Below are 12608 nucleotides of genomic sequence, written 5' to 3' on the forward strand. Positions count from 1 at the left end.
CCCCACCCTAGCACTTTTGAAGGGGAGGAGCAAAATCCTCCTTCCTCCCAGGCTGGTCTCATTGCACTCTAACTCCTTTATAGAGCAGCTGCACTTAAAAAACGCTCCAACCCTGTCTGCCATTATTACGCCCTCCGTCACGAACGCCAGGTGTTCAGAATTTTGCCTTCAGTAACTTATATTTAATTGTTTCCCAAACAGTCCTTTTGCTTCTAGACTCCAGATTCCTTCTGGGCAGCCACTCCTCCCTGAAAATAGAGAAAACTAACATGAAAAGATGTGCCTGGACTCCCAAGCAGCTTACAACATAAAGCTGAGCCAGACAGGCAAAATTAAACACACAAACACTGTCGGCTCTGTAAGTGGAAGTGCATTTTATGCACAGTGGCATCATAAGAAAAACCATACATTTCCCCCAAAAAATCTCTGATGCCTGGCCTAGGGCCTGGCGCACGGTGCAATGTCCATGCAGTGCGTGTCCAGGGCAACCACAACACGCGAGGAAGCTCTCAGGGCAAGCCTCGACATCTTGCTGGGAATCCAGAGGCGCACACACAAGTCCACAGCAGCGTGGCTGCCACTCATCTTCTGGAGGACAGGGCCGCGTGGGAAGGGGATCGAGTTGCAGCGAGGGCGCGCGGGAGGGAAGCCGGGGCGCCGCACCTGGGCCGGGTCTCGGGCCGGCGGGGCGCGCGGGGGAGGCGGGGCGCGCGGGGGAGGCGGGGCGCCCTGGGGGAGGGGCGGAGCCTCGCGCCCCGCCCGCCCGCGCGCCCCCCCCTCTCCGCCTGGGCCGTGGCGGCGGCGCGGCTCGGGTGGAGGCAGCAGTCGGGGCCGCCCGCGCCGCCCCCTCGGCCGCGTCTTCCGGGGCGAGCCGGAGCCGGAGCCGGAGCCCGAGCCCGAGCCCGAGCCCGAGCCCGGCCGCCTGCGCGAGGCGCGGCGCCCGCGCGCGCGGAGGGAAAGTTCCCGGCGCGCACGCCGAGATGCCGGGCAGCGACCCGGTGCTCACCGTGGACCGGACCTACTCCGACCCGGGCCGGCACCACCGCTGCAAGAGCCGGGTGAGGGGCGCGGGCGCGCGAGGCCGGGTGGGTTCGGGCTCCCGCGTTCCTTCACTCTCGCCCCCCGCGTTGCGCTGCCTCGCTCCGCCTCTGCGCGGGCTCGGAGTCCGGGCGCCGCGGGGCCGGGGAGGGGGCGTCGGAGCCCCGTGTGCCGCGCCGCGCCGAGACCCCAGTCCCGCCGCCGGGGGCAGAGCCGAGCCAAGCCCGGACCCCGGCCCTGCGCTGCTGCTCGGCCCCCCGCGCGCCCGTCCCGGGCGCCCCGGCTCCCCGACGGCGCGCGCTCCGCCGCCCTCTCCGCCAGGGAGCGCCCGCCGCGCGCCGCGGGGACGCCGGGCACCCCAACCCCGCGCCCCGCCGGGAGACCACCCCCCGCCCCGCGCCTCCCCGAGGGGGGCGCGTCTCCCGGCCCGCGGGGTCCCGCGCTCTGGGCGGGGGCCCGAGCCAGGTCTCCCCGAGGCGGCGCCCGGGGCGCCAGGTACCCCGCGGCGGCTGCTCCTGGCGCTGCCCGAGTGCAAAGTCTGCGCGCTGCTTCTCCGGAGTTTGCAGCGTGCGGAGCGGGCGCCCTCTCCATTGTTTGACGTGTAATTTGCTGTTGCTGATTTTGGCTCTGGGCGAAAATAGCTCGTGCGAGCGCGCCGCAGAGACGAGCGGGGTATGGGCTTCCAAATAAGAACAGAGGTCGCACCCCCAGCCCTGGTCCCAGCAAGGAGAGGAAGCCCCCGCCCTCCCCCCTGCATTTGCCCTGTTCTGCTGTTCAGACGTCTAGGCTAGAGAGGAGTCACCTTTGGAGCAGCGCGTCCTCCAGCCTGGCATCCGTGGTGGTGGGAGATGACCTGGGGAGGTGCTGTGCTCTCCCAGCTGGCTTGTCAGGGCCTGAGGATCGGCCTCCCTGTATAAAGTTCGCGGAGGTGGCGTCGTGCTCAGAATCTGGCTGCCTCTGCAGACAAGAGACCGGCCAAATGCAAGAGTAGCAACAGTGGCAGAATGTGGCTCGATGCCTCGCGCAGGGTTTGGTGTTCGACCACAGGTCGGAGATAGGGCCTGGCATGTTGGCCCAGCCTCCCTCCTTTTCTTTGGCATCCGTTGATCAGTGCAACCGAATGCTTTAAACTTTCACAGATTAAATGCATTTGGTGGACTACTTAGCCTCCTGCATCTGCTCCATTTCCAGCCTCACCAAGAACTCACTAGTGTTTGCCACTTTCTTTAAATGTTTCTCGAGACAATGTGTTGTGCAAGTCACTAGAAACGTTTTGGGGAAGAACATGTTGATAAAAGGTCTTTGGCTACCTACAGGTAGAAGTTTATGAAAGGGTGACTGGGGAAGATAGAGTTAACTAGCAAGTGAGGTGACCAGCTTTCCCCAGTGCATTACCGGGGGTGTCTGTAAAGTTAATGTTGCACTTGACAGAAGAAATTTCAGATTTGGGGGGAAAAATGTGCAAGCTGGGTTTTGCTTGTCACAACTGTGATCATCTTTGTGTAAACAACAAGATTTGTATTCTTTGCGGGATGGATGGCTGATTATAAACCCTCTTCAGCCATCTGGCAAAACTCACTCTTCGTAACTTGTGAAATGGTGTTAAAATTTTTTACCTCAACTACTTAGATGAGAAGTGGGGAAGCAAACATGTAATTTAACTGCGGACTTTGTCTCTGCCTTATCTACAGTTGTTCCGTTTCAATGCCCATCTTTTCTCTTAAAGGTACTACACCATATGCAAAGGTTTTATTATTCCGACATTCTGTTGATGATGGTACACCTACTACAGCTGACTCTTGAATAACACAGACTCGAATTGTGTGGGTCCAGTTATACACTGATTTTCTTGTAAAAAAAAATAAGCTTGCAGTATTGATGTTTGCTGTTATGATTTTTTTAATCTTTTCTCTAGCTTATTTTAAGAATATAATATATAATAATGGTATGGTATATAATAATGCATATAATATACACAGTCAGTAAATCGACCGTTTGTTATTTAAGGCTTTCCATCAGTAGCAGCCATTCGTTAAATTTTGGTGGGATGGTGTCAAAAGTTTTATGTGGATTTTTGACTGCCTGGGGCTCAGTATCCCTAACCCCATGATTGTTCAAGGGTCAACTGTACTTTGTTTTGTTAGCATGGCGATACCTGATTCTTGCATAGACCCTGTATTAAAACCTAAGTTAGACATCTGTACTGTTCATTCTCAATTAGCTTATTGCGCAAATGAAATCTCACAAGTACTAGAATAAATCTGACCTGTGAGGGCTGTAGACAGTGCTCACAAGTAGGGCTGAGATCCCTGCCTAAACTTCTTGACTGACTCTGTTAGGATTTTAATTGTTGAGACAGCCATGTGTAGAGACAACTAATGGAAATTTTGTAAACTCAAAAAACTGTTCTCAAGTGGGGCTGATGTAATTTTGAGTCTCTCCTTAAGGCTGCAATAAGTCTGCTGTAATGAAGGAGAGGCAGCCAGCAGATTTCCTGTGCAGAAATGCATCCCATTAGATGATTCTAGCTCTTGTGTTGTGGACTCAATTAGATAGAACTATAAAGACAGATTTTCTTTATACCCAGAAAGTATATGATACAAAAGGGAAAAACATCATGTGGTGTTAGCATTTATTTTCTTGATGCCATCCGCTCATTGGCAATAAACTATCCAGTTTAAGATGAACTATTTTGTGAACTCATTTGGTAAATGAGTCCCCCCTGAAAACACTAACGAAAACTGAAGGTGCATGGGATGAGCCGATTAACCTTTCAGAGAGATGAAATTTCCTCCCAGGAAGGGGCTAAGACTGAGAGATGGAGTTTTTGGTTACTAAATGGTCAGTTTTTGAGTTCAGTATTTGATACCCTGTTGAGATAACAGCTCTCTCTTGCTGAGCTTGTTTTAGCCTTTGAGACTGGAATGATAACAAGACTGTACTATTTTAACCTGGCAGAAGTCTGTTTTGACAGTCTATTTTGACAGCCAGGTGGACTAACCTAGATTTTTTTTCCCCTTCAGTGAAAATGTAACATAAATAATGAATTCTGTGATTGTCTCTAAGTTGACAAGTCAGAATCATTCACTTTTTTAAACTTCATCTAGGTAAACTCAGAAATGCTGTGTGTTAACTCCATGCGCAGCATCTCCCTCTACTTTGAAAGAAAGCATACATAATTAGAATCTTTTTTTTTTTCATGACCCAGATATTTAAGGTCCATCTTTTTAAGACTATAAGCAGTCTGCTTTCTCTACAGTAACTGGTTTTTACTGATCAGTTATGTGTGAATCAAATTTTTGTTCTAATTTTAAGTGTTCTAAAATGCCTTCAGCCACTTGGCTACAGTGAACAGCTGGGCCTTGCAGATCAAATGACCTGGATCCTGTTCTGGCTCTTCACACTTCCCAACTGGGTGACCCCTGGGGCAGGGCTAACATTTCTCCGCCTTCAGTTCTCCATCTATAGAAGAAGTGATCATAGTTCCTACTTGTGGGAGTGATTGTGAGTCTTCAATAAAAGAGAATGTTTTAAAAAACGACTGTGTGCACTTAGCTCTTACTTATTTTTATCTACATGTAAGGTCGTATTTTGTTGTTTTTTTACTCTCTTGGTACCACTTTAATCACAACTGCTGGCTATCTTGAGTGCTTACTCTCCTTCTATCTCTAATCTGTTAATCTATCAGCCATCGATTGTGTTTTTCTTTGACATTTCTTTGGAATTCATACTTTTCTCCCCTGTCCCCCAGCCATCTCCTACCTTAGTTTAGCTACTTTTGACTTCAGAAAGAGGTAAATGCTAAGAAGCTTCTTCATTACTCTTTAATTCTAACGACTTTTATTCCGTCCTGCCTGCAAGAACCAGACTGTTCTGCCTACAGAAACAGTTTCACTAGGCTAACCCCCAGGAGACAGATCTTGTCCTAGTGCTGCAAACTAGTGGGGCAATTTTGGGCCTTATTGTCATCTTGAGTCTTACTTTTCCTTTTGCATCCCATAGGGGTGTTGAACATTCACAGTAATATCTATAAAATGTCAGGTATATAGCAAGAAGTCAGTATATAGTAGCCATTTGTTAACTGCTGTATAGGAAGTGATCTTAAACTTGAAAATGCAACGGCTGCTAGTTGTATGACAAGTATAGTGATTTTTCTAGTGTTTTCAGCTTTTTGTACTCTGCATCACACGTTTCTCATCACGTTGATTATTGGCATATTTGTTTACATGTTTGCAAACTGTAGACACTGGCACTTTGAGAGCAAGAGGTTTCATTCATTCATTGGATGCCCGCCACCTGCTAGTTGCTATTGTAGGAATCAGGAATGTTACAGTGAATGGAATGTTACAGTGAATGGCTGGCAGCTCCAGAAGCTCAATATCTTGTGATTGTATCTTATTTTTACTCATTGTGGAGGAAATGATGATAATAGCAAGTCTTTAGCATCTGAATTAAAACCTGGGTAGGGCATGGTTGCCACCTGTAGTACATCCAGGTGTTCTGTGGTTTAGAATTAGATCCAGAATTGTGTGATGAGTAATGGCAAAGGCAGGAAGAAGAGGATGCATAGTTGTCCTCATAGTGGGAGTGGTTGGGCAGTGATCTAATAAGTTGCCTGCCTACTACTCGGGCAGGAAATAGACCAAATAGGAATAGACTTCGGTCATAGGTGACACTGATCTGGGAAAGTGTCAGAGTGAGTAGTTTGTGAATACACTTTTAATCAGTGATTAGTTTTAATCCGAAGAGGTATTTAAAGGGAAGATGAATAATGATGACTGTCTCAAGTCAGACTTTCCTTAAATTTAAGGTGGAAAGATTGATGTGTGTGTTTATTGAAGTATGTTTTGCAGCAAGTGCACCAGCTCTCCCTTTAGGGAACACATTGCCAGCCACCACCAGCACTCGCGCTTGTCACATCCGCTGTAGAACACCACGACAGCTGCTACCCAGTCGGATCACAAGATGTATTTTGCTTCAGACCATTCCCTGAATTTCTAGGGCTCTGTTAAGGTCAGAAATCAACCTAGACCTTCTATGGGGAAATTGTCTCTGACTTGACTTAGGAGAGGCTACAGCACTCAGCCCTGCTGTTTCTTAACTGTTTTTATGTTTTCAGTGGTGGGGGCTGATTAGAGAGAAGAGAACCATGAATCATGCCACTGTGAATCAGAATGAGGACTTGACATTCCTTGGTAAAGGAGCATCAGCCTATAGGACCTGTGCATAATCCAACTGCTTCCATTGACTTGGGGGTAGGGAGATGTTACTTGAAGGAAAATGTAATGTGTTTCTTGTTTATCCCTCTGTAAGGAAGCATAAAGAACATAAAGGGAAAGTAGAATGCAGTGGCAACGATAATAGCCAACAGGCACTGCATTCCTTAGTATACACTGGGCATGATATTAAGCACTTCAAATGCACTATTGCCTTAATCCTCACATTATCCTTCTTAATCACTCCATTTTACAGATGAGGCCATTGAGGCCCAAACAGGTTGTTTTTGTTCATGGGTCTGTGCTTATTGGGAGACGGTAGAGCTAGGGTTTGTTGAACCCATACCTAATCCTAGAGCTTGCATTTTAACCACTTCCCTGTTTTCTGCCTCCGAGGGAATATGGACGAGCCCCTCAGTCTAAGTAAATCTGTTCACTCTTTGGAGATGGATCTATTCCAGTTCTGCAGGGAACCTAGCTAAATTTTGTTTGGGAGTCTTACAACACAGCACTTTGCCAGTCCTTTGTTTATGGTTGCAATATTGTGGTAAGAAATACATGTATTTAGTCATTCAGATGATCAAAATATATCTCACGCACATTTAGTTTTCATCAAAGTTCCTGTCTCCACTACTCCCCGCAAAGCCTTGGACTTTCCCACTGTTGAGAGTGTTAAAGTTGTCTCTTGCTGTGTTAATGAAAGTAACACCTGAGGATGGGGGCTTGTTCCCAAGAAACCAAGAGGAATAGAGGGTGGAACTTGCATTCTCAAACCCTGACCTCCTGGAGGACAGAGGACTTGGAAGTTGAGTCCAGTTGCCAATGGCCAGTGATGGCATCAGTGATGCCGATGTGATGAAGCATCCACAGGGCTCCCAAAGGAGGGAGTTCTGAGAGCTTCCAGGTTGTGAGCCTGAAGATTTGGGGACATTTCTGGAGAAGACATGGAAGCTCCTCACCTTTTCCCTATCCCTTTCTCCACGCATTTCTTCCATTGATTGTTGATTTATATTCTTCAGTGTTCTTTGTAATAAATACATCATGTAAATGGGTTCGTTATGGGTTTCCTAGGTTCTGTGTGCCGTTCTAGCAAATTAATTGAACCTGAGGACTCTCTCATGTATTTATAATTACATTTATTTCCTTACATTGTTGTTTGTTTTTGTGTAATATTTGATTTCTTCCCTTTGGTGTAGTCCCTGTAGTTCTCCCGCCACCATATCACCTATGATCCATCACCACCGTCCCTTGTGCTCCTCCCTGTTTTGACCCCTCTCCCTCCTCCTCCCCTGCTGGATGCTTCAGATCTGTGGTCAGCCTGCAAGTTTTGTCTTTTTCCTGACCCTCTGTTCCATTTCCCTATAATCCACCTGTAAGTGAAACCATCAGGAACCTCTGATTTTCACCCAGCCGGAAAGATAATAATCTGGTCTTGCAACATCACCTGAAGTCTGAGGAGGAGCCCATGGGGACCTTTGATCTATCGTCATTTGGTCAGAAGCACGGGTGACGCCTGGGCTTGGCACTGGTGTCTGAAGTGGAGGGAGGTCTGTGAAGTCTGATGCTGTGTCTGGATGGACAGTGTCAGAACTGAGTTGAATTCTCAAGATACCCAGCTAGTGTCTGAGAGTGGCTTGTTGGCATGCAGAAGCCTCCACACCCCCACTAGAAATTGGTCTCAGGACACCAGCTGTGTAATGGTCACATGTGCCCAATAAATACTTGATGAATGAAGGATTTATAGTGATGATTGATTTTTTTTTTTTTTTATAATGCTTAGGCTCTAAGAATCTTGCCAGTGGTTTGTGGAAGTCCTTAAAAGGGTATTAAATAAGCTCATGATTTAAGAACATGGTTAAAGAACCATCTACTAGCCTGGTATTTGGTCCCTCTGGAGGATGAACAGTTGAACGACATATATGAGGGTGGCTCTTCCTTATGAAGACTGAGTCACAGTCTGGCCTCACCAGATCTCTTGTAGGGTTTTAGCTGCCTTGGACTGAAGTTCAGAAAGTTAGACTCAAAGCTTTTACCATATTAGAACTGGAAGGGAGTTTAAACATTAAACATCTCTAGATGGTTCACTTGTATAAGAAGAAAGGAATTTTCACCAAACCAGTGCAATTATGAAACTAGTACAGACTGATTAGCAGCCTCCCTTTTAAAGGGGAATTGCTTAAAAGAAAACTGCTTTAAACATTTTTAATTACCCAGTTAATTGCTAATTTACATGGGATAAGCATCTCAGAAACAAACTAGGTAGAATGAAAATTTTAGATTATTTTTCGTAGAGAGTTAGTGAACAGATTAAAATTTTATGAGTTCTCTAAGCTTAAAAGACATGAATTTCAATAGTTTAGTGTTAGACCAATTATTATCATTTTGAATTTATTTCCAGACTTTTGGTGCAGCTGAAGTGAAGAGGGATGGCAGTTCATATATAAACAACTGCTTTGAATCTGCTGCCACTTTTTTTTAAGATTTATTTATTTATTTATGCACACTGGGTACAGTCAGAAGCGCAGGAGGGTGAGAGAATTCACCAGAGCGGGGAACAGAACAGGCAGACAGACGGAGGACACTGCTGAGGGGGAGCAGCGGGCGCAGCAGGAGAGGTCTGTGCGCCATGTGGGACCCTCGCCAGTGGCCGGGTTCAAACCGGTGCTGCAGAGGCTGTGGGCAGCTTTGCAGTGCAACGCTCAACCGCTGCACCGACAGGGGAGGCCCACTGCTGCCACTTTTTAAAAATAACCTTTTCTTAGACCTCCTGGGTGGTGACCTTTGACCTGTTGAGAGGTGACACATCCAGTGCCAGTTCCTATCAAGATGCCTCTCCCCAGGGGAAAGTCTGATTTCTGCTTCACACACTGACCTGAGAGCCTAACCCGGGATCAAGGTGTGACTTTAAGACATCTCTGCCTAGATGTTCCACAAGCCCCCTCGGTCTTCATGGCAAACTGAATTCATTCTCTCAAACCCATCCCTCCCAGGTTAATACTTTGCCCACACAGGAGAATCCAAAACCAGATGCCCGGGAAGCTCCCCCAGTCACCACTCTCACCCACCACATCCTCATTTCACTTCTTCAATGTTCTCAGCCACCTTTTCCTCTTTATCCCCAGCATCTTTCTTAGTTTACTTTGGATTTGAAGGTCAGAGTGAAGGATTAAGCATATGGATTCCGGAGTCAAACTTGAACGGCAGCTCCTCCTCTCACCTGCTATGTGAACAGCCCTGAGCACTGGTGTTAGGAAACCCAGGACAGATGTTGAGTCATTTGTTGTCTGCCACAGAGTTTACCAAACTTTACTCCTTCCCACACCTCCTACACATAGCTGCGTGCCACCTGTTCTATTATTTACTTAATATTTCTAAACCAATTCACTCCTTAAAACTTATGTTTTAAAGTATTAATGTTACTATGCTACCTGTAGCCACTGAGGCTCTGAGGCCCACAGCAGCAAATTAAAAAGATCAGCAAATGTTGAAGCAGCGTTGGACAGCTGCTAGCACAGTGTGGTTCTGTGTTATTAATGCTTTTGTTTATCCCACCTAAAATAATTCTGCATTGCTTAGGGAAACACTGCTCTTAATGTATTCTTTCTCCGCATTCCTTTATAAAACACTTCTTTTAGATCCATGGCCTAGAGGATGCTTCCAAATGCTTTTTTCCGTCATGGATTGTGAATGTTTGGGCAACTCAATGTTTTGGCATGAGCAAAACCCACACTGATGAGCTGAAGGCGGTCTTGCTTGGAAAGAATTGGGGAGGTGATCGTTGTGCCTGCTGCAGGCTGTGTCTCTAGGCTTCTGGTGACCTGCGAGAAACTGAGGCCGTGGAGGACCGTAAGCTGCAGAGTGGACTGTCCAGAAGATGGGGATTCTTTGGTAATTTTAGGCAAGGAGAGAAAGTGATGGGAGAGGAAATTTAAGCTCTGTGTTTTTTTGAAGTAAAGTTGAATGGAATTAAGCTGTGTATGTAGGCTTGTTGTAATATAAGGAAATTAAATTCTGCCTTGAGCTACAGACTTTGCAGAAATGTAGATAAAAGCACTGTCCAAAAATAAAGTAGGCCCTTAGTGAAAGCTCTGCTTCAGCACCTCAGTATCAATATAGCTGTTGCAGTGTGTGCAACTGTGTGTTGGGGCCAAAGTGCCTTTTCTCTGTGTTTGGAAAGATGGTGTGATAATCCAGAAGGCCCGGAGCTTGACTTTGGATAGTCAGTGGTGTACTATTTTAATCTCACTAATTGGAACAGGTGTTCTTTATTTGAGACTGAATCACTAGTTGGCATAGAATTTAATTTATCTGAAAATATGAGGCCCATTCAGTAAGAGCTGTTCGGGCTGTGTATATTGTCATTGGTAGAGTGCTTGGAAGCTTCAACCATTTAAAGCACAGAAGACTGAGCAGAAGATCGAAGAAATGCAGTTTGATAGTTTGCCACTTTGATTGCATTCTTAAATGTTGAGTGTAGAGCTGCTGAAGGAATACCGTGGAGTGTAGTCTGTCCAGATGCTTGAGAGGTCTACTTGTAAAAATTTCTCCAGATGAGGTAGAAGTCTGAAGCATATCCTTTAAATTTCACTACCTCCCCCCCTCCCACCAATAAGATAGCATGGTTCAAAAGGACTTCATGCTGTCCTCATATTTTTATGGGTATTAGCACATCCTGAGGCATGAGATGAAGGGGTGTGTCAGTTTGACTCAGCTGACCGCAAGTGCTCAAGTTGAGACACCTTCACACACCTTTAATGAAATCAGACACGGTCTCCAGATTATGAACTTCACCAACTGGACCACTCCTTTAATCTTCAGAATAAACTCTGCATGGAGTTTTGTCAGTCTCTGGGCTTAACCCTTCAATAGGACAAAATCCCAGCTTCTTTGCCCAACACCCAGGGTCTCACCTGACCTTTGTCTTTCACCCATTTTCAGCCCCAGAGCTCCGGCCTCCTTTCTTGGGGGGCACCCTCTGTGCTCCACCTCCCCCTGCAGTGACCTTTAGGGCTAACCGACCCTAGGTCGGGCTGGGCAACCAGCGCGCAGGGGGAGAACAGCAAAACCCTACATACCTGCTGCACCTCCCCCTGCAGTGACCTTTAGGAATGGCTTTCACCACCACGGTCCCTAGGTCAGGCTGGGCAACCTGCGCGCAGGGGGAGAACAGCATAACACCCTGAAGCAGAGGAAGTACAGCGGAAGTTCCCTGAAAAGGCAGAAGCTTATCAAAAGATAACGACCACCAGGAACCACTACAAGAATGCTAAAAATCTTATCCCATCTTTCTAGAACTACAAACTTTAATCCCTTATTTGTCTTTCTAAACTTCCTTTTTCTTCTATAAAAGTCATTGCTTGTTATGTAGATCACCTCCCTGATGGTGATAGACTGAGCCCATGGGCAAGCTGATTTCATTGATATTCATTGTCCCTGTGCTTTTGGAAAACATATATATATTGGTCACAAACTCAAAGAAAATTACACTCAGATTTTCACTCTTGAAGTGTGTCTGTTTGTCATTTCTTTCACCGACGCCCTGACCACCCTGCACGCTTCTCTCAACCCTGAGGTGGCCTCATCGTCTAGTCTACTGCTGTGCTGGTCCGCTACACCTCTGCCCCACCCCCACCTCTCCATGGTACCTGCTCCATCCTCACCTCACAAGGGATGCTTGTGTTCTGTTTAGGCATGGAGACTGGAACTTAGATGGGGCTTTAGAAATACTGAACAAATGAGTGAATGTGGGCATGTTGTGAAATTGCGTGATGGGACTTGAGAAGCGAGAAAACTTACTCTATTCTTGGTCTGTATCAGTGCACATTAATCTACCTTGTTTTAATTGCTCTACAGGATTCCAGTGTATGGGTATTCCATAATTCCAGTCATTCCATAGCTCATGATTAACGGACTTGCATATTGATTTCTTTCGTTATCACAGGCCCTTCAGTGAGTCTGTTGGACACGCTTCTTTCTGTACATACCTGAAGATATGTTAGTAAACTCAATTCTTAAAAAAAGAATTTGCTCTGCAGAGGGCTGGTGCATTTTAAATTATGATGTTGCCAAATTGGGTGCTGTACCTATTGTATGTCAAACACTACGTGCTAGGAGTGCAACAGTAATTGAAGCTGATACCAGTTTATGTGACCTTGTGTGTCACTCCTCAACTCCTATCTTTCAGACACAGTATGTGATAGTTTCCTGATCCTTCGTCATCTGATAGTAAAAACTGGTAACTCATTTTAATGTGTGTTTTTCCTGATACAAATGAAGAAGTTGATCATATTTTTAAAATTTGCATTTAGAAATCACTGTAGGCCCATGGCAAGCAGCAAACATTAATAAAGCAAT

At 46.4% G+C, this 12608-nt stretch overlaps 1 protein-coding gene across 2 annotated transcripts in view; it reads left to right on the forward strand.

Moving 5' to 3' along the window:
• TMCC3 (transmembrane and coiled-coil domain family 3) overlaps positions 1-12608 on the forward strand; it is a 130840-nt gene that overhangs the window by 62745 nt on the left and 55487 nt on the right. The window contains exon 1 of one of the 2 annotated variants that reach the window (XM_037513859.2): positions 960-1058. The exons of the other annotated variant lie outside the window; for it this stretch is intronic. Coding sequence (XP_037369756.1) covers positions 981-1058 — 78 coding nt within the window. The 5' untranslated portion in view covers positions 960-980. Of the gene's footprint in view, positions 1-959; positions 1059-12608 lie in introns of those variants that run through there. 2 annotated transcript variants of the gene reach the window in all.

The sequence above is a fragment of the Talpa occidentalis genome, unplaced genomic scaffold (assembly GCF_014898055.3).
Source record: "Talpa occidentalis isolate TD23 unplaced genomic scaffold, MPIMG_talOcc4v2.1 talOcc4.16, whole genome shotgun sequence".
In the NCBI taxonomy this organism is placed as follows: Eukaryota; Metazoa; Chordata; class Mammalia; order Eulipotyphla; family Talpidae; genus Talpa; species Talpa occidentalis.